The sequence below is a fragment of the Glycine soja genome, chromosome 4, assembly GCF_004193775.1.
Source record: "Glycine soja cultivar W05 chromosome 4, ASM419377v2, whole genome shotgun sequence".
NCBI classification, from domain to species: Eukaryota; Viridiplantae; Streptophyta; class Magnoliopsida; order Fabales; family Fabaceae; genus Glycine; species Glycine soja.
This window is the reverse complement of record NC_041005.1, coordinates 11,671,162-11,691,801: the sequence shown is the minus strand read 5'-3', so window position 1 is coordinate 11,691,801 and position 20,640 is coordinate 11,671,162. Positions and strand designations below refer to the sequence as shown.

Sequence of the window (20,640 nt, the reverse complement as noted above, 5' to 3'; positions counted from 1 at the left end):
TCAATTTGCCGAAAATAGACTACTGTCACACACCCAGCTGGTGACTTATCATTCCAATGTCTGTTAAAACATTTTCAAAATCCTTTACGCGTAACACAAAGGTTGGGATTTCTTAAACTTTCTGCACTATAAACTTATCTATTTTCTTTCTGTTCTCAAAACTGTCTAAAACTTGATAGAACATCTCGTCCATGCATAATTACACCTTCTTTACACTTATTTACTATGAAAGAAAACAAAAGATGTAAGAGGAAAACTATATTATATATCATATTATTATTATTATTATTAGATATAAAACAAAGTGGACTGTGTACCATCCAGATTCGTCGTGTTTCTATGTATGCTCTACCAAAACTCCGTCGCCTCATGCTTCCTTGGGTCCAATCTAGGAGTGAGGTTGCAATAAGTCTTCTCTTTGATGGAAATATCTTCTGTGGTGCCAAGGACTTCTGTTGCTAAACGTTTAGATGACTCAACAGAATAGCCTTCTTTGCTGCAAGAATAATCCTTGTTAAAAAAGTTTTCAAAAAACTACAGAGCTATGAACTCAAGTTCAACCATTGTACTTGTGCACAGAGGTGATACCACAGACCATGTTGGAAGTGGCAAGTGCTGATGGTGTAAAAATTTATTTTTTTATAATCAATTTACTGTGTAGATTGAACCAAAGTTGTTCTGAAGGTTGCCCCCCTAATCATGAACGTGGATCCACCCCTACTTGTTAGGTTACTTGGATCTTGGAAGTCTCAACATTGGTGACATAATTGAAGTATGATCTCTATCAATACAAATTGCACAAGCATTGCCAACTTAAGTTGGTACACTAATTTATTCATTTATGTAACTGTAATTTATAATGGCATATTTCAATTGCAAAAACAAATGAGTCAAGATTCATTAGGGCCTTGACTAAAATAAGGAACTAAAGAGCACAGAATCACAACCCAAACACATAGGTTGGGTAAGAGGTCAGGGGTTTAGAATAGTTTTCAGGGAGGTTTAAAAATTTGATGTGGACAAGTACCTGATAAAGAAAGAAACAGAACACAGCATGACAAGAACAATAGGAGGGGAAATGCAAAGGATAAAAGGAGAGTCAACTACTACTATAAACTTGAGATTTAATCAAAGTTTTAAGTGAAACTGGTAGCTGTAACTATGAATTCATCAGTAGAATTTGGCAGTAGCATGCTCACTTATCTAAAGATGTAGAAATGTTGTTAAAATAACAAGGGGAAAATCCTACTCTACCAGTTCATCTTCATTCAGGTAACATAATTAATGCAACCAGACATTGAATAGCCCAAAAAATTTTGAATATAGAAATTATACAAGGAACAACTTACTCGGCACTTTGATTTCTTCAAGTTCTCCAGCAATTCAGCAATCTCAAGCTGCTTCATCACTGCAGCATGTAGCACCTACAGTAAAAGTACAAAGTTTAAACACCATCCTATCAATCAGCATAATCAAAAGTTCTACATGACCAAGAACATATAGATTAGTACCCTCTTGGTCTTTTCAAGGTCAAACTCAACAGATTTAATCCTATCCATGGAATCCATAAGCATCTGCTCCTTCTCCTGAGGCATACCATCAGGTTTGTTGTTAAGTTCCTCAAAGACTTTTTCTAGTCTCTGAAGACGTTGTACACATGGAAGAATATAATCTCTTTCAGAAGCTGTTTCAACAGCTGCTGAATGGTTATTAATGTTATGTTCCATGGTAATTGGTGGGTGAACATTGTTCTGTGTTCTCCAAAATTCGAATGTTAAATAGCGGAAGAGTGTTACTAGTTTTTCCATGAAAAATGTCATCACTCTTGCAACATATAAGACATTTATTTTCTCTATTTTTTCCTTAACAATGCTGAACCAACTGTTGACATAAGTACCTAACAAAAAATGAAGTGGTGTGAGTTCAGCAGATAAGGACACTATCGAATTACTTGTCAATGAAATCAGTTAAACCTAGCATGAATGATAGCTACCATGAGTTTCCAACTTCCACATTCAAATATGACAAGGTATATCAGCAACTTCAGTTCCACATGGCATATAAATATTATTTCTTCAACAATTTCATGACAATACCTCCTGAATCTGTTCTACAAGAAATATTCCCTATATTATTAGTTTGCAATGGCTGCTCTCGATTAAGGTGAAAGTGATCACTTTCAATCACTTTCTCAACTGCTAGAGCACTATCATCACAACTGTAGTAGCCATTGAGATCTGGTGCTTTAACCTACATAAGATACAGTGTTAGGTGTGATTAAAATCTCAAGACACAACCACAGGTAATGTGCATGGAAGTAAAGACAAGAATGAGGGATCTCAAATAAATTAGATTCAAAGGTTCCAAATTGACTTCTTCATGAACTGGGGCTAAATGAGGATAAGGACAGCTCCTGTGTCTGTTGGGAGAGGAGTAATCGTTCATATCAGACCCTGATTCAGCTGTTGATGTATCACTGCATCGTTCCTGGGAGATGAGAAAAAAAGAGAGGCTAAAAGTCCATATATATAAAGTAAACACGTGAAGTTCCCAACTTTCCAATGACAAGAAGACCAAGACTTGCCTTCAGTGGGTGCATTTGAAAGGAGTCAAATGTATGTTGACCATTGGGCATTCTGGTGATTTGCCTCACAAATGTTGCCTCCTCATTATGTACCAGCTACAGATCAGAATATCCAACATTAGTTGGCCATATAATAGTTTGACAAGGCAATTCCAAGTTATATATATTTTCAGAAGCTGACACATGTAAATACTAAGAAACAAGATATACAAAGAAACATTACCTTCATGATGTCAGGATCATTCCATGGACCCTTGTTAGACCGAAGACATCCACCTTCTGCAGCACATGTACAAGAACCACCCAGAAAGTCTGGCAACTGACTGTATAGATTCATTTACAAAATCCAAATTAATCAATATATTGAATAGAAATTACAATGCAGTATGATGAAGACATAGATGTATACCTAGAGTCAATGACTTCCAGTAATTTATATAAAGACTTAGAATCAAGAATCTGGAAATTTGGGAAATGAATGTAAAGTCAGTGGCACTGCAGAAATAGATCATATGAAATATTAGCTGAAGCCTGAAGATTATATTCTTCACCTGTATCTTCGCAATGGTTTTGGAATCAAGAAACTTCTGTGTGGCAGGCCAAAGCATCTTCTTAAAGCCAGAACCAGCATTGACAATATACATTTGATGTAATGTCTGCAAATATACACTATCAAGTTTTATATAGAATGGAAGAGGGATGAAAAGATGTTAATTTGGGAAAGGATGGGACAAAAACCTCAGGATAGTAACTGCTATCTATTTTTGTCACAGCAGACAAGAGATTTGCAGCAGTACGTGAGAAATTTTTCATTCCCTGCATCACATATCAAGTGTCAGCTAAAATTTTAGTAGAAAAACTTTTCAACAACTTAAAACAAGGAAGATCCCAAAATAGAGAAACACCCAATCAGGAACAACCCCCTCAGTAAATAGATTGGATTGTAAAATATTAAAGGCAAATATCATATTTGATAAAATGCTTAAAGGATAACTACATTAATAATCTACTATAAAAAAGCAGCACAAACTATCACGCATACAAAGAGAAACAGCAACAGAAATACACCTTATATTATTAGTAAGGTACACAAATAATTTTGTGTAATACAACATACCAAGCCCTGTACATCCAATATTGTTGTTGTTGAAGAAATCTGTCTCTTTGCCGCAATGGAGCATGCTGGAAATTTCTCCTGCAGGGTCCTCTCAAACTCCTGGACGTGGTAATTCAAATATCGATCTATTGTGGTGATGTGCATTAGGCGGCTTGGATGGGCTTTCCCAAGTCTCTCAATGTAAACTGGCCTACCTTCCTTATCAACTCCATGGTACCCTTGAGGATAATACTGCAATACTTCTTCCAGCTCTCCAAATTCAAAATCCTTCAAAAACACCCAACCAAAATAAAACATGTATCCGGTGTCTTCTAGCATTGAAAATATGCTGATGCTGAAATATTCAAAGATTAAAAAAGCAAATAATTCTGTTCTATTCTATCAAGGACCAACTCTCCTAAAATCTTATGCCATTTGGAAAATGAATGGTTTTATATCTAACATGTCCCCTCATAAGAACTATTTGTGCTTGATGCATGGACAGAATTGGGGGTAGCAGATATCAAACTCAGTACCACTTGATCATAGAGACTAATATTATGTCAAAGCCCAACTCTCCTAAAAGCTTAAGCTATTAGGTGGATGTCCATCAATGGTTTTTTTATATTTAACATGCCTCACTTGAAGTGTAGACAATGCAAATTTTGTCTTGCAAAGAAATTAAGCTTATCTGTAGAAGAATTAGGCAGCAATGACAGAACTCTTGACCACTTTGCTTGGTCATAAGAGCCCTAATACCATCTCAAGGTCATTTATTGCGAAAGCTTAATCTGTGAGGTAGAGGCTAATGAATGCTTCTATATCTGACTTGTTCAAATTATATAACAAACAAATTCAATTTAGAATCTACAAAATCAGATAAACCAAGGGATTAGGTATTGTACTTTGATACACTGAAACATTCTGTGGGCTATGATATATATTATTATCTTTACCTCAAGGATGGTATCAGTTCCATATTCCTTTCGCCACGTAAGCATTTCTTCCCACATCTGAATCGTCTTCTCAATGTTAAAGTCCCTGGCTTTAAGAAACCTACCAAGAAGTAGAGAGCAACAGAGCAAGTGTGAGCCAAAAAAAGATCACTTGATATTTGGTTGTGCCATTTTGAATTGATGAAATACCTTAACAATGTATGATAGTCATCATGCCTAGGAGGTAAAGATCCCCTCTCAACAAGTTTCTGGCGCAATTCATGGACGGCAGTCTCCTCCCGTGCATCTCTTACATCTTCAATGGACACTGATGGAACCCGATAATCAATTTTCCTTTTCCCTCTTTTCTTAAGAGAATGAGTGAATCTAGACGACGCATTCATTGCCTTCTTCTTCAAGGTTCCAATTCTCGACTGCCGCCTCTCATCTTCCGAGTTCTCAATATCAGACCTCCTCTCTCTAATCTCATCATTACTACATTGCCCTTCAAATCCTTTCACACCCACATTCCATCAATAACCAATGAAATACAACATCATCAGCCAAGTAATTTACACTCACAAAGTCACACACCAATCACAACATACATAAAAAAACACTACAATATATAGCAAAGAAAAAGCTGAAAATACCTGACATTGACATTTTAGTCTCAACACAAAACCAGTGACAGTTGATCCTAATCGTTGCATCAGCAAATCAAATTCACACCAAACTCCATCATATCATAAATCACTGCTCCACACATACACAACCAAAAGTTAAAATCAAAATTAAAAAAATAAAGGAAAATAAATTACTGCTCCAATCACAAACCAAAAATTGAAATTAAAATTAGAAATTATGGGGAAAAAAATCTCTAGAAAGGAAATGCAATAAAAACACCTAATATTTCAGCGAATTGTAAGGTACATGAAATCTTAAAATTTTAAAACTAAAATTAAAAAGTAAAATGCAGAGTCATTGAATTGATGGAATCAAACAGGTGAATCTAACAAGGTGTGAGAATTGTCGTTTATGAACCTTTTTTTATTGTAGCTGTCAAACACTTGTTCATTCTGTAACCCCAATCAAAACCTACGAAAGCAAAAACCAAAACTCTCTGATTCCAAAACGACACGCCGTTTCGCGGAAGTGGAAAATTTCGGCGATTGCAGTGTGGCTGGCTGGTACGAAGCTTAACAAGTTGAGAACACAAACAAAGAGTTTTTTTTTTTCTTTTTTAATTTTAATTTTGGGGTTTGGTTTTTAATGAAGTGAGAGAAGTGAAGTTGGTGATGGAAGGCGTTATACACATGAACATAATGAATAAAAAGAAAGGAGGATCGTATATTAATTAATTAATGTCATGGGTTGGATCCGTGGTTGCATTTATTAATTCTTTCTTCACCCGACACCAAACTTTACCCAAAAATATAAATGCATTCATTTCAAATTCATATTTTCTAATATCTCACAATCACATAACCACACCACAACCACCATTTCCATTTCTAACCATCGTTTTTCCATCTATTAGTAATTTTTTTATATAATCCAAAACGTAAAAACTAAAAAAAGAAACATTAGTGTATGTATATAAAGATAGAGAGAGGACATGCATATGATATGAATACATACATACCTTTTAGGTTTGGTAATGAAGAAGGAGAAGAAGAGAGGAAGAGAACGGTGTGGATCCTTCTTCTGCTCCGTCTCTACTTCTTTCTACTTTTCTTCTCTCTTTTATTTTTCTCTTTTTTACTTTCTCTTCCTTTCCTTTCGTTTCTATTTTTTTCTTCTTCATTTTCCTTTAACGCACACTCTTAATCTAATCAATTACCATCTAATAAATTACATGGGTCACCTAAATTATTATAAATTTTCTTACCGATAGTCTGATTCAATTTCTAATTAATACTAAAAATCTAATGAAATTACTTCAAATATGTTCTTTGATTTGCTATGCAAATAAATGTTCATTTGAATCGTGCACAGATATATCAACATGACGATAAGAATAAAAAAAATGGCACCAATAATTAAATATTATCAGTTTTTATTTTTAAAATTAACTTAATAACACTACATTAATTTTTTTTAACCGTATCCTGCATTAACCTTAAACTAATGAATAATTCTTTTACAAAAAAAACTAATGAATAATTATAAAAATAGTTTAGAATTTAATTTATGTATATTAGTGTAATTTTTTTAAAGAAGCATCTAATGAAATTTTATTATTTTAATATGCCATTTTTTATTAATATAATGTGATAGGAGTGTAAATTTCTGTTGAATATTTATATAAAATATTACATATAAAATTAACTTATTAGTAATCTATTATAGTTGGTCTAATGGCGGAGAGTTTAATCTTAAGTTCTAATTCCATTACCATCATTATACAAAAAAAAAGAGAGAGAGAAGGTAAACTCATCAGTTTAAGTGATTTGTATTGCTGTAAAAAAAAGTGGTTTGTATTTAATTTATTTAATTAAATAGTTTTTTATTTGACTTATATGTATAAAAAAAATTAGTAAAAAATAATTTCATTCCATTTTTTTACACACATAATTATAAGGAGTATCTTCCATTATTCATTGAAACTCGTCTCTTTCAAGAGTTCCGAAGGCACTTTTAAAAGATCAATTATCTCCTCCTAATTAGATTTTCTCTCTATATATATGAGTTAAGATTCAAATCTCTAATCATTTGGAATTCAAGTCATCACCACTCAAACAAAAACCACGTGTTATTAGTAAATTAAATTCACCGAATTATAAGTATTCTTAACTTAAATAAAACTATTTGAAAAAATTTCGGGAACTTTTTAACAAAAGACTAAAAGTTAATTTAATGTGAGGATACCAATTCAATACGTGTAAATATAGAAAACTGTGAGTGATATTAAAGTTTTAAAAACGCATTTATCTACTTTAATTTTGAAAATATTTTTTTAACTCGATATTCTTACTTAAATTCTCTTTTAACATTTGCTCTGTGATTGATAAAAAATTACTGAAAATTATTAAATTTAGTGGGTCTCATTTGTTATAAATTATTCTATTTCTTAATTCAGAATTAAAACAAATCAAAATTCATAATTTTTAATAAATTTGAATAACCACGTAGCGAATGTCAGAAAGAAATTATCAAAAGAGAGTATAATTAATATTCCTCTTTTCAAATGTATTTTGATCTGAGGTGATTTGTAAAAGTAGAACCAAAACTCAATCAATACATTAAATATAGAAAGAAAAAAAAAAAGTGAACTTGAATGGCAAATGAGAAGGGAGGTTGGGTGGAAGATGAGAAAAAAATAGTAGTGATAGTGACATGCATCTCAATACTCATCTAGCAACTAGCAATAGCATAGCATGCAGCATTTGCATTTGTCACCGAAAATTCGTATTCGTGTCATGGTAAGGTATCTTTACTCGGTGCCTTTTTTATTCGAGAAATGGCCGTGTGTCCACTTTCGGTTTCTTTCTCTTACGTGTCTTATCCCACACTTCTTTTTTTTATTCTTTTTCACTTTACTTACTATCATGATATCATCATCATCCTTCATATTTATTTTCTCAACATTTTCTTTAATATTTTGAGTACAGATAAATTTGTAGAAAATTAAATAATATTTTATATGACTAAAATTTACTATAAATAAATATTTTAAATATGAAAATTATATTATAAATAAAGTTTATAATAAATAAATATTTTAAATATATAAAATATTTTTTAATTTATGATAAATAATTTACTTTGTAATTATGTTGAGGATGATAATTCGATTCAAGAATAAATGATGAATTATTTCCTAAAAATTAACTTTTCACAAATCTAACTAGTAACAAATAAAATATTTTATCCGTGAGATTTGTAATCTAAGAAATTCTACGTGAATTCTTTTATTAGAACAAATAACAATATAATTTTGAACTTGAGAAATCAGAAATTGAAAAAATATAGTAGTAGTATTAAGGTTAATATGACCAACTTGAGATTTCAGGCAATGCTTTCTACTGTCCATATGAATTCTTCCATTTCTCAGTTAAAAATAAGGAGGAAATTAGGAAATAGGAGCACCCCATGCTACTATAATAAAGACATTTAGTATCGATTAAAAAATTCATTTAATATCGGTTTTAAAATTGATGTTGTATTTAACTATGTTCAAAGTCAAATATTTTCAACATCAATTTTAAAACCGATGTGAGATGAAAAACACATTTTTACTTTAGTTGTTCCTAAAATCGATGTAGGAAGTATGTCAAAATTTATAAATTTATCAATTACCATATCGTTTGTGGTTTCAACCGATGTAAAAAGATTTTTTTAAAAAAAAATATATGATTAGTTCTCTTTATTTCCCTTCCTCTCCCTACACCAATTGGACCCATCCTACCTACAAATGCTTTAAATGCAGGCTTAAGTGAGGTCATTTTGTATATACAACATCCTGAACAACCAATTTTAGAGATAACAAATACACAATCAACTAGATAATGAAAAAACTTATCAAGCAAGATTGCAAAAATAACCATAATATATGAGTACTTACCCAACACTACCACAATAATGGATATACGTGGTGATAGTGTAGTAATTTTAACGAATGTATATGATGACGATTATTGAATATCCATTTTCAATAGTGAGTTTAACCTTTGAACAAGGAGTACAACGACAGGTTGACAAAAACAGTCATAATTGTATTGCTAGTACAAAGACGATTTTTATATAAGACCGTCTTTGAATAATCTTACTTATTATTCCCAAAATCACTAATTAGCTTCCTCTCAATCGCGTGTAACCTTCTTCTTTACTTACGTTCATCTTTGTCCAAGTTGTGGATTCCCTCGAAGGTTTGAATTCAATGACTCCCTCAAACCTCGCTTAGTTTTCTATTTCTGTTCGACTTTCTTTGACCCTCCTGGAATTTCTGCTTAAAAGTGTGTTTGCCTTTGTGTTTACAGTTGTGACCCTCGAACCCACCCGCACTCTCTCACTCAAGCTTTGACTGGGCCCTCTCTCTCTTGAAGCTTTGCGAAGCAATGCTGGAGTAGTTCATCTGTCAAGTCTCCGTCAAAGGTGTCTGTGTAGGTAAGAACCCTTATCTTTCAAGTGTTCGTTTTCCTTCGATGTGGGTACAATGGTTGAATCCAGTTTGTTCTCAGTCTAAAGGGTGTTTATTTGTTCTTTTCTACAACCGAGTGAAGAGATCGAGTTAAGCTTAATGGAAATGTGAGGTATCTTCCTTTCGTTAGGGCAACACCTAGTTTGTAGCAAGTCCACATCGGTGAATATAATTAACAAAAACTTGATAGAATATATACCCCAAGCAACGATAAAAAACATGTCCCTTCGGGGACATCCAATAAAATTGGAACGATACATAGAAGATTAGCATGGCCCCTGTGCAAGGATGACATGCACAAATCAAGAAATGGTCCAAATTTTTTTCCCCATGTTCCTTCTTTCAATATTTTTAGGCATGGGTTTGGTTAAGATTGATAGCCTCAAATTGAAGGTCTTCTTTGTCTAACAACAATTAAGGATAGACAATAAAATCCTTTTCTGCATCATTCATTTATGTGTCTCTTCTTTTGTCAGCTAAGCTTTGGTTCATCAAATTTTTCATAGCTAATGTAACCAAAATAATTGAGAATCAGCTATAAGTTCCATTTGTAGGCAATTTTAAGCATTCCGCTACTTTGAATCTATGAATTATAGGTGAATGATCTTGGTTAAGTTATAAGATGTAGGAAAAGGCACATAGGATTGAACACTAAGATAATAACTTCTCTTGTAATACAAAAGGATGGACTTCTAGTTCCTAGTACAAAAGATTTTCTTATTGCAACAAAGAAATACTACTGAACTTGTAAATAGTCCCATTGAAATTCACATTGGTGGTGGCATCCATGTTATCACAATAGGGCTTCTCACAGTGTGCAAGCCATCCTTCCATTCCATACTACCGAATTCAGGAGAGGTTTGTTGAATCTTTGGCTTGAAGGTAATCTTACAAGACAACTTCTGGTGTTTTTCGATAAAATTCAAGGTTTTTGGCTCAACTTTCATAGAAGCACCTTTGAATGGTGAGACCATAACATGGTATTTGGAATCAGGAGGGCCAACATTGGTGATAGTTTTGTGAACAATCACAGGACTAGGAATGAAATGGGTGTTTTTAGGTAAACACTGATGATATGGCTGGGTAGTTCAAGTCCCCTGGACTTGCAAGAGAGTGTCTACAAGATCTGTTTGAATATTTGGCAAAAACTTTTAGTTATGTTGGAGTCAGATTCTATGTGCACAGAAATTCAAAGTAGTCCTGTGGCATAATGTCATAGACCAAACTAGGGTCAAGAGCTCTAATAGGGTCAATGTGTCTTAGACCATGATCATAAGGACTGAATGGTTTAACAATTGAGGCATCTCTGAGAGTTTTCTTGGTGTTATCAAGAACATAAGTTGTTGTCATCAAAGCAGGTTTTACAGCAGTAGGACTCCACTCGGGGTGCCTAGACTTGACCAAAGCTGCTATGCCACTCACATGAGGGCATGACATTGAGGTGCCAGAGACTATATTGAACTTCACTTTTCTGTTGTTTATTTTCAAGCTTGATGGACGAATGGCCTCACTCCAAGCAACAAGAATGTTCACCGCAGGAACCACTAAGTTAGGCTTTAGAATTTCAAGGGTGAGAAAATTAGGCCTTCTTGATGAAAATGCTGCTACTACAGGAGATGGTTTGATTCCCAACCTTGTGCCTTTAAAAGCTAGAGTTGCAGTAGAACTTTTACTTGATAGGAGATAACTTTTGAGCTTTTTTCCTTCTTGCTCTCCTATTTCAACTACTAGAAGGAGGTGAGAATCTGCAACCAATTCTTCTCCATTGGCTTCCGTGTTTGTGAGAATCATTCCCACCCCTCCTAAACTTCTCACCACATCACCCTTTTGCACTCTAGGACTAAGGCTTCTATCACAAATTACTATCTTTCCTGACAGCACTTTAGGATCCAAGGTCCCTTCCAAGCATATAGATCTTGGATCAACCCTACTAGAATTGCTCACCATGTACACCCAAGGGTATTGTTTCTCAATTGATAGCACATTTTTCCATTTATAGAGTGAAACTCCAATCATTTTTTTGCCATTCCCAAGCCTAACATCCACTAGAAAATCCCTATCCATTGTGTTTCCTCCAACTATGGTGATCCATGGTGACACATTGGTGAGGCTGGCAGGGTCAGGTCCTGCATTTCCAGCAGAACATGAAACAAAAACACACCTCTCCATTGCTTCAAATGCAATCATTGATAAACTATCTCTGTAATAAGAGGAGACTCCACCACCCAAAGAGGTGTAAAGAACATTCACTCCATCAGCCACAACTTTATCAATAGCTGACACAATATCTGAGTTGAAGTAGCCACCAACCCAACACACTTTGTAGGCTGCAATCCTTTCACCCGGTGCCATTCCTCTGGTTATGCCATTAGCATAACCTAGAAGGTTAGCCCCATGCATAGGAGAGCCTCCAACCATAGCTACTGCATGAGTGCCATGCCTATCTTGATCTCTTGGTGACTTATACTCTTTTTGCTCATTAATTCTACCAACTACTGCTTCATATCCATGGTAGAACACTCTTACCCCCACAACCTTTTTATTGCAGTGACTTTTTGTGAAGCTTGTTCCAATCTCACATGCACCTTCCCAATAAGCAGGTACTGGTCTCATGCCTACATCTTTGAAGCTTTCACTCTCTGGCCAAATCCCAGTGTCTAACACTCCTACTATAACATCATGGCCAGCTAGCTTCTCTGACCACATGTTAGTGCTTTTTGCTGGTTCAAGACCAAGGAATATTGGACTTCTTGTGGTGTGTAGCTCATACTTTGTATCAAGGAATATGGCCACAACACCTTTTTCAACCTTTAGCTTCGTAGCTTCTCCTTCTAGCTGCAAACCTTGAAATATTATAACATCTAGATATTTGCCTGTTAGTTTCCACACCATTTCTTTTCTTTTCTTTTTTCTCTTGATTTAATTCTACTCAATGGTTTGATAATGTTAAATTCTTTCTTTTATTTTATGCTTTATAGGTTAGATTTTCTAGGTCAATTCATGCCTTTAGTAGGAATCGATTGGTCACAGACAGGAGTTGCTCATTTATTCTTAGATATCAAGGTTTGTCCAGCTTGCGCGTGTGTTTAGGTGTTTTGAGATTACTACAACATGAAAATAGAATGTTCTGTAGTTAAATCTTGAATACATTGATTACACATGTGAATACATTGTTTTGTAGTTAAATCTTATATATAAGAATCGTCTTAGAATGTATGTTTTCTATGACGTTTCTTATAAAACAATCATCTTAGAAAACATCTATTCTAAGAAGATTCTTATAAGAACTGTCTTTTTTATATAAGAACCGTCTTAAAATGATCAATTTTTTTAAGACAGTTTTTATTGGAACCGTCGTTAATAATGTCAACTTTCAACGATGTTAGCTATAAAGATAGTTCTTAACTGTCGTTGAAAGTCATTTTTAACCGTCGTTAAATGACTTTTTTGTGGTAATGTAATAACCAAATATCCAATTTAGAGTCATAAGGTATATCAACAAGGAGCTCACGACACATGTAGCTAGGAGTTCCCACAACCTAAATTAGAAGACATTATGGATGATTATTTTCAAAAAGTTACAATCATGATGGTAAACTCAGTTCTTAGATTAAATATTTCTTACAGAGGAAGTTAGATCATCTAAAGTCAACATTTTGGCAAGTCCAAAATCACTTGATTCATCATTGATCACTCGTAAGCTAAATTTTAACCATCTATGCAACTATGCTTTATTTAAAGAAACAATAGAATGACTTACCAAGGCGCATGTCATGATTTTTTTGTCAAGAAAATATTTGAACACTGATAGAATCATGTAATTCTCATTAATATATTTTGTTTGAAGGAAATTAGATGAAAATAGGAATGTTGTCACTAAGCACAAATAAGATTTTGTAGCTAACCTTGACATAACTATGAAGAATATGGTTCACCTGCAAGTAATCAAGTGCCATAAGCATTTGAACAAGCCATTTACATAGTTTCTACAAACAGATAACTATTTTAGATTTTAAATATCCAAAATAAATGTTATCTTCTTTATTCAAAGATGAATATCCATGTCTGAATGGGGAAAAGAGATAAAAAAATTTAAAATTTCTGCAAGGAAAAAAATTCAGGCATAACCTCCTTAGGAAACATAACACCACTAGCTTTCTTTATAGCTTTCGCCCAATGTTTCATCAATGATATATTTAAAACAATATTAACAACACAATTTATTAAAATAACCAAGTGGAAGAATATAGAACCATAGAGAGTAAACTAGTACAAAGCTGAGAAAAGAAACTTACATGTCTCCAGCCTCACAATAACCTATAACAATGCACACATAGCAACCCTAAGAAGGAAGTTAGGTTAATATGTCATCCATCAACAATCAACAATAAAGAAAAACTGTAATAATAAAAAGAAATAACCAAAGTAATTATCCAAAATAGAGAATAAACTTAAATCTTAACTAATAACAAAGTTATATTACTTAGTCTTTAGTCAAAATTATTGTGCATGTTATTCATTGAAGATACAAACTAGCCCATCATTGGTGACACCAATTTATTATCATTAAGGAAAATGAAGCCAAATGAAATAATATATTAGTATTAGCATCGCTTAAGATCAAGTCAAAGAGTCAAAACTTCTTGAAATATTTTATAGTGCAAATGTAGAGAGACTTAAAAGCAATTATCCAATAGAAGCTTATCTTGACTTCTTGAAATTAACTGAGGAGATGAAGAGAAGTAGAATTCAAGAGTCACATACCTTTTCTACCCATGAATCTTTATACTCCACAATAAATGGATTTCTTAATTTGGAGAGGATCTCCATCTAAATAGATCAAAAGAAGAAGAAAAATGAATAGTATCCTGAATCACACACCAAAATATTTCATATCGAATGTTTTGAGAAACGGAGGATTACAACCTAATTCATAGAGGTTTGAAACTTCTTTCAGCCAATTAGAAAATGAAATTCCTCTAGAATAGACACACGCAAAAAAAGTGCAGCCTAAAGGCAGGAACCGTGTAGCAAAACACAAGCACATGAAGCGAGATTGAAGAAAACAACACAAGATGTTCAGTTAGTCTTTTTTTTTTTAAATGCAATTAAGCGCAAACCTCCATGTGTTAGAAAAATAAAATAAAAAAAAATAATAAATGAGAAGAAAATGCAAAGTCTTAAACTAAATAACAAAACAACAGTAGCATAATAACTTCAGAATATGACAAAACATGAATTAACAATGCAATATAACATACAATAAGCACAAAGAAAAATAATTTTTAAGGGAAAATTTTTAAATAGTTTGAGTTGAAACGCGCAAATGCTATCCTTAGAGAGAAAACACCCCCACTGTATAGGTAGGAAAATCTGATTGCACTCTTCTCCCAAGATACCACAACCCGCTAGTTCTGATCGCGTGCAACGAAAGGATCCCCAAAATTATGAACACTAATGTTCTTGCTCTCAAAAAAATTTAGAGAAAAAAGAAAACTATTTTTTTGCTTGTGTCACTTGGCTAAAGAAAGAGTGATATATATAGATACACCCAAGTATAATATCTTAAAAAAAATTGCAACACCTTTTTTAAATATTAACAAACCAATTATAAAACAATCTTGTTACGTGCAATGTGCAACGTTGAAAAACCGTAGCACCTTGAATGTTAACAAACCATCAGTTATAAAACAAACAAAGATACTCCCAACGTGCAAATGCAACGTGCAGGATAAAAAAAACTTAACAAACTAAATATAGTTAGAAATAATCTCTAAGCTTAAAAAATCTTGTTACGTTAAAAATCAAAACAAAATAAAATAAATATTTTATTTTATAAAAACAAAATTTGGGTTTCGGGTTTGAGGCTTATACCTAGTGTTTATAAACTTCCACCTGAGAAAGATGTAGAGACTTAATTGTCTTGAACTACACCTTCTTTAATCGGACTTTAGTACACAACCCCTACAATATTAGTGTTCATTTAGGTTCCAATCAGTGGTTGTGCATTACACGGTCTTGCGCATGTATCTTGTTTCATGAGTGTTATGTAGAGATTAACCCATATCTCACAGTGGTGGTCCCACCGCCACACTCACTAGGTGAATCCTCAAAGAGTGGTTTGTGACCGCCACCCCTACAATAATTGTCATTGGATCCATTAATATTTTAGACAAAAATAAATACATATATGTAAATGCCTCAACCTTAATATTGCCAAAATTTACAATACAACTCGTCATAGTAATGAGAAACAGAACAATTCCGCAAAATTTTATTTTGGTATACTTTAGTCAACAAACAATTTTGTTGTTACCCATTGAACTTCATTCATGGGATCACCAATCACACAGAGACGGGTGTCCATTGTTGTAACTAAATAATGAGCTTTAGTCTTATTTCCCTCGACAACTCAAGTACTTGTTAACGCACCAACCCTTTTGTAAGCGGATTCGCAATATTATTTTTTGACCTGACAAAGTAAAGACAAATAACACCATGAAAAATCAAATTTCGGATTGACTCATGTCTCACTTTTAAGTGTCTTATTTTTTCATTAAAATTTTTGCTAGTAACTTTAGATATAACAACTTGACTATCACAATGCATTGAAATTGGAAGTATAGGCTTACTTAAAAATGGAAAATCACATAATTTTTTTAAAAGAAACTCAGACTGACTAGTTGATGCAATTCTCCCTAGGAAGGGACCAGTCACTAGAGCCATGAGCAAGAGGCTCCAAGAGGATTGGGCTAGAGCTGCTGAAGAAGGCCCTAGGGTTCTTATGAACCTTAGGGTAGATTTCTGAGCCCATGGGCCAAGGTTGGGTCCAATTATCTTTGTACTTATTAGATTAGGATGTCATTATAGTTGATCCTTGTATTTAGGGCTCCATAATGTAGGTAGGGTACCCTAGAAATATAGGATTTTTCAGCCCTTGTATTTTAGGGCGCTTAGACTAGTTTTTGTATTAGGAGTAGTTTTGTAATTTCACATGCACTAAGTGAATATTTGATGTGTGTGTTGGGAAATAAATTTAATTGAATTGGTAGAAGCCCAATCCAATTAAATTTTAGAGGTGGAGGTGAGCATTTGCTTACTACACCCCATTGCCACATCATATAGTCACACTTTGTGCATGGCCTTCATGCTTTACATGTCTCATGACACCTAAGCACAGTTAGTGGAGAATCTTGGAATTGATCTTGGATCAATGGGCTGAACCATAACTAAAATTCACTAATCATAATTAGTGAAATTTTGGCTCCAAAATTTGGCTCCACAAATTCAATTTCAAATTCAAGTGAAATTTGAATTGAGAAATTCAAATTTCCCTCCAATTTTGTGTGACACTTAGGCTATAAATAGAGGTCATGTGTGTGGATTTTTTCAACTTTGATCATTTGAAAATTAAACTTCAGATTTCAGATCTCTTTTAGAGCACAAAATTTTATGCTCTTCTCTTCCTCTCCCTTTATTCATCTCCTTCTTCCTCCAAGCTCTTATTCATGACCTCCTATGGTGGTGAGCTTCTTCTAGACTCATCTTTTCCTTGAAGTGGCGTCTCCTCTCTCTCTTCCTTCTCCATTCCACTGCCATTCATCTTCCAAGAAGCAAAGGAATCCATTGATGAAGAAGATCCTAGGCCTACAAGCTCCAATGGAGCTTACATCATGTGGTATCAAGAGCATCTTCATCTAGGTGATGTTCTTTTGCTTCCTCTATCTTTCTTTTCGGTGAATTCTCTTTAATTCCTTGTTCTTCATCTTATTCTCCAAGTATATCCTCCATTGTCTTGTGGTTTGGTGTTGTTTAGAGTATATTCAAAAAAATAAACCGATTAAATCTTAGATTTACACTTGTTCTTGCATTTCTATGGTTCAAATTTTGTAGATCTACTCTTGAATCATATTTTTGTGTTGATTTTAGGTTCTATCATTTTTCATTCATAATATTCTTGTGCTGAACCTTAGATCTAAATTTTCTTCCAAAATATTGATTAGAAAAAAAACACAAAAATCTAAGTGTAAATCACTTAATCCATGTTATCTTAGAGTCATGTTTAGTAATAGTAATTGTCACATTATGTTCTAAGTTTGTGTTGAATTTTTATTTTGTTGATTGAATTCTAGATACATTTGGTCTTGTATTCTTGTCATTCTTAGCCTATCTTTTGAATTTTGAGTCTAATTCATGCATGTTATTTAGTTCATAACATGTTTTAAATCAATTCTTAGAAATAGTCTTGTTGTTGAACCTTTTTTTTTTTGTTTTCTAAGTTTCCTACATGATGCCTATGATGAAGTTGAGTTGTGGCTGGATTTGTGAATTAGAATAAGTCTTAAGCTCTCTTGAATTGTGTTATTCAAGATAATTTAGCATAAGCAAACACAAATTGTAACTATCCATGCCTTAAGCAACATAAATATTACTCTTGATTTCTAGGTTGAAATCGCTGGTGCTGGCAGCTTGAACATACAAACTTGTATAAATTACTGGGAATTGGTCACTACATGTTTTAAGCTGAAATTTTTACTGAATTTTCTAAACATCTGAACCAAAATTATGAAAAAGAACCAAGTGATTTGGGTTAAAGGAAAAAATAATAAAAATCACACAAGTTGGCTGAAAAATCAGTGTCCAGGAAAAAAAAAGTGAAAGGGAAGTGTGCTTATTGTTTTGGCTCAAAATTTGTTCTATAATTGGTGTCTATTTTATATTAGTCCTAGTTCTGAAATTTAAATTGAAAATTATTGTGAAAACAAGTGCCAAAACTAGAGGTTTCTTGAGTCTTTTTACTGTAGAGTCATTCTAGGTTTCTCTTTGAGTCCTAGCTTGCTTTTGTGTGCTTTTCATTGCTTTAATTGTTGAATAATCCTTGAAAATTTGTCTTGTTAAAACTCTATTGGTTTAGCTTTCATTTCATTTTTTTTGTCTTTGGTTATTGCTTGTCTCTTTGTTTCCTTGCTTGTGAGTTGCCATATAAGGAATTGGAAAGGAGTATTGGTGTCATACCTTGAAGAATTTGAGTCAAGAAGCAAGGGGCCAACCACCTTAAGAGCTATTGGACTAAGAAGCACTCCAAATTGAGTGAAACACCAAAGAGAGAACAGCCACCACAATTGAGGACTTTTTTTTTTTGTAATTTTGTAATTGGCAATTTGCTTTACTTTCAAATTTTGTAACAAAAAGGCCTTTCATTGGAAGTAAGTTGGGAGCCTCCAATAGGTCACCCTACTTCCATTTGCGTGTAATAATTTTAGGCAATTTTCCCTTAGGATAGTGAGTGTTTTGTTGGGAACCTTAAATGAGGTCATCCAAACACTCTTAGGATCCGCCTAGTTTGCATTTCTTGCACTTTAATTTCTTGCTTACTTTCATAGCTTATTTCCTTTACCCTCCATTGTCAAACTGCCTAGATAGCTTGCCTTTTACCAATTAGTTTTTACCTTATCTTTCACACCTCTTTTAGTGTTTATTTTGGCTAGTTTCAACCATAGTTTCTTTTACCTTTTGTTTTCAAACCCCCAACAAGAAAGAACCATAACTTAGGAACAAACATGAGTCTTCATTCTTCATCTAGTGTTAATGATGAGGGTTCTACTCCTAAGGACCCCTTGTATAAGATATTAGATGAGTTGAGATCCCTTAAGTTACGGAAAGAAAAACAAGAGAGAAAAGAAAAAGATAAAAAAAGAGTGGAAGAAATAAGTCAAGATGAAAGAGAGAAAATAAGAAAGGAAGAAAGAAGAAAAATAATGAAAGAAATGAAAAGAGAAAAACATGCCTCCTATAGTAGTCATGACTCTTTCAAGAGTTTAAGTGAAGAACTTAGCGACTATTATAGAGGGCGCCATAGTTCACATACTAAACATCACTCCCAAAGAAGAGAAAAGGATAGAAGGCCTCAAGAGGTTAGCATTAGCCTCCCATATTTCCATGGAAAAGATAATGTTTAGGCTTACTTAGATTGGGAAATGAAGTTGAACAACTCTTTGCTTGCCATCATATTAGCGAAGAGAGAAAAGTTCCATTGGCTACCCTTAGCTTTCAAGGGTATGCCCTCTATTGGTGGACTTCCCTTGTTAGGGAATGAAGGATTCATGGGGATCCTCCAGTAGAGTATTGGAATGATCTTAAGAGTGCCCTTAGGAAGAGGCACATTCCCTTCTACTATGAAAGGGAGCTTATGGACAAGCTCCAAAGGCTTAGACAAGGGAGTATGATTGTTGAAGAATATAGACAACAAATGGAACTACTCTTTTTAAGAGCTGGACTTAGGGAGGAGGAAAGAACAAGCATAGCTAGGTTCCTTAGTTGGCTTAATATAGAAGTGAGGGACAAGGTTGAACTCCTTCCATATAGGGACCTAGATGAGCTAGTCCAACTTTGTATAAGAGTGGAGCAACAACTTAAAAGAAAGCCTTCTTCAAAATCTTATGGCTCTCACTCTTATCCAAGGAAGGACCAAGCCCATGGAATTTTGGGGGATGCACCTTCAAAACCTAAGGAAGATAAGGGTAAGACCATAGAGAAATACACCCCTAAGACTAGTTCCCAAGAAAGGACTAGCAACATTAAATGTTTCAAATGTCTTAGGAGAGGTCACATTGTCTCTCAATGCCCCACAAAGAAAACCACGATCATGAGGGGTCAAGACATTTATAGTAGTCAAGAGGATACTACTTCTTGCCCTTCCTCTAGTGGAAGTGAAGATGATGTAAGGGGTGAAGAGTCTAGTGAGGAAGTCTACCCCCATGAAGAAGGTGACCTCTTAATGGTTAGAAGGCTTCTTGGAGGTCAATCTTGTGATCTATCTCAATCCCAAAGAGAGAACATCTATCATACAAGATGCAAAATTTTAGATAAAACTTGTTCTCTC

The 20,640-nt window shown here is 33.9% G+C and overlaps 1 protein-coding gene, 1 non-coding gene and 1 pseudogene across 3 annotated transcripts; 1 reads left to right on the top strand and 2 right to left on the bottom strand.

Moving 5' to 3' along the window:
* Nucleotides 1-102: 102 nt before the first annotated feature.
* On the bottom strand, nt 103-6,394 carry LOC114409340 (phosphatidylinositol/phosphatidylcholine transfer protein SFH13-like). Of its 2 annotated transcripts, none has more exons than XM_028372769.1 (15): nt 5,660-5,938; nt 5,269-5,371; nt 4,826-5,129; nt 4,637-4,736; nt 3,702-3,968; nt 3,323-3,400; nt 3,136-3,240; nt 2,994-3,043; nt 2,808-2,907; nt 2,585-2,680; nt 2,374-2,487; nt 2,097-2,250; nt 1,512-1,897; nt 1,350-1,424; nt 103-496 (listed from the first exon to the last, which is right to left on the bottom strand). In XM_028372769.1, exons 2-15 carry the CDS (start codon nt 5,279-5,281, stop codon nt 476-478), a joined length of 1,863 nt encoding a protein of 620 aa, XP_028228570.1. In that variant the 5' UTR covers nt 5,282-5,371; nt 5,660-5,938; the 3' UTR covers nt 103-475. The 2 variants fall into 2 exon arrangements, with proteins under 2 accessions (XP_028228570.1, XP_028228569.1); XM_028372768.1 differs by lacking the exon at nt 5,660-5,938 and adding an exon at nt 6,261-6,394 and having other exon boundaries at nt 246-496.
* A 3,585-nt stretch (nt 6,395-9,979) lies between these two features.
* On the top strand, nt 9,980-10,082 carry LOC114410995. The gene has a single exon (XR_003666383.1). It is a non-coding gene; the product is annotated as a U6 spliceosomal RNA (small nuclear RNA).
* Nucleotides 10,083-10,525: 443 nt separating this feature from the next.
* On the bottom strand, nt 10,526-12,650 carry LOC114410553 (annotated as a pseudogene).
* Nucleotides 12,651-20,640: the final 7,990 nt, after the last annotated feature.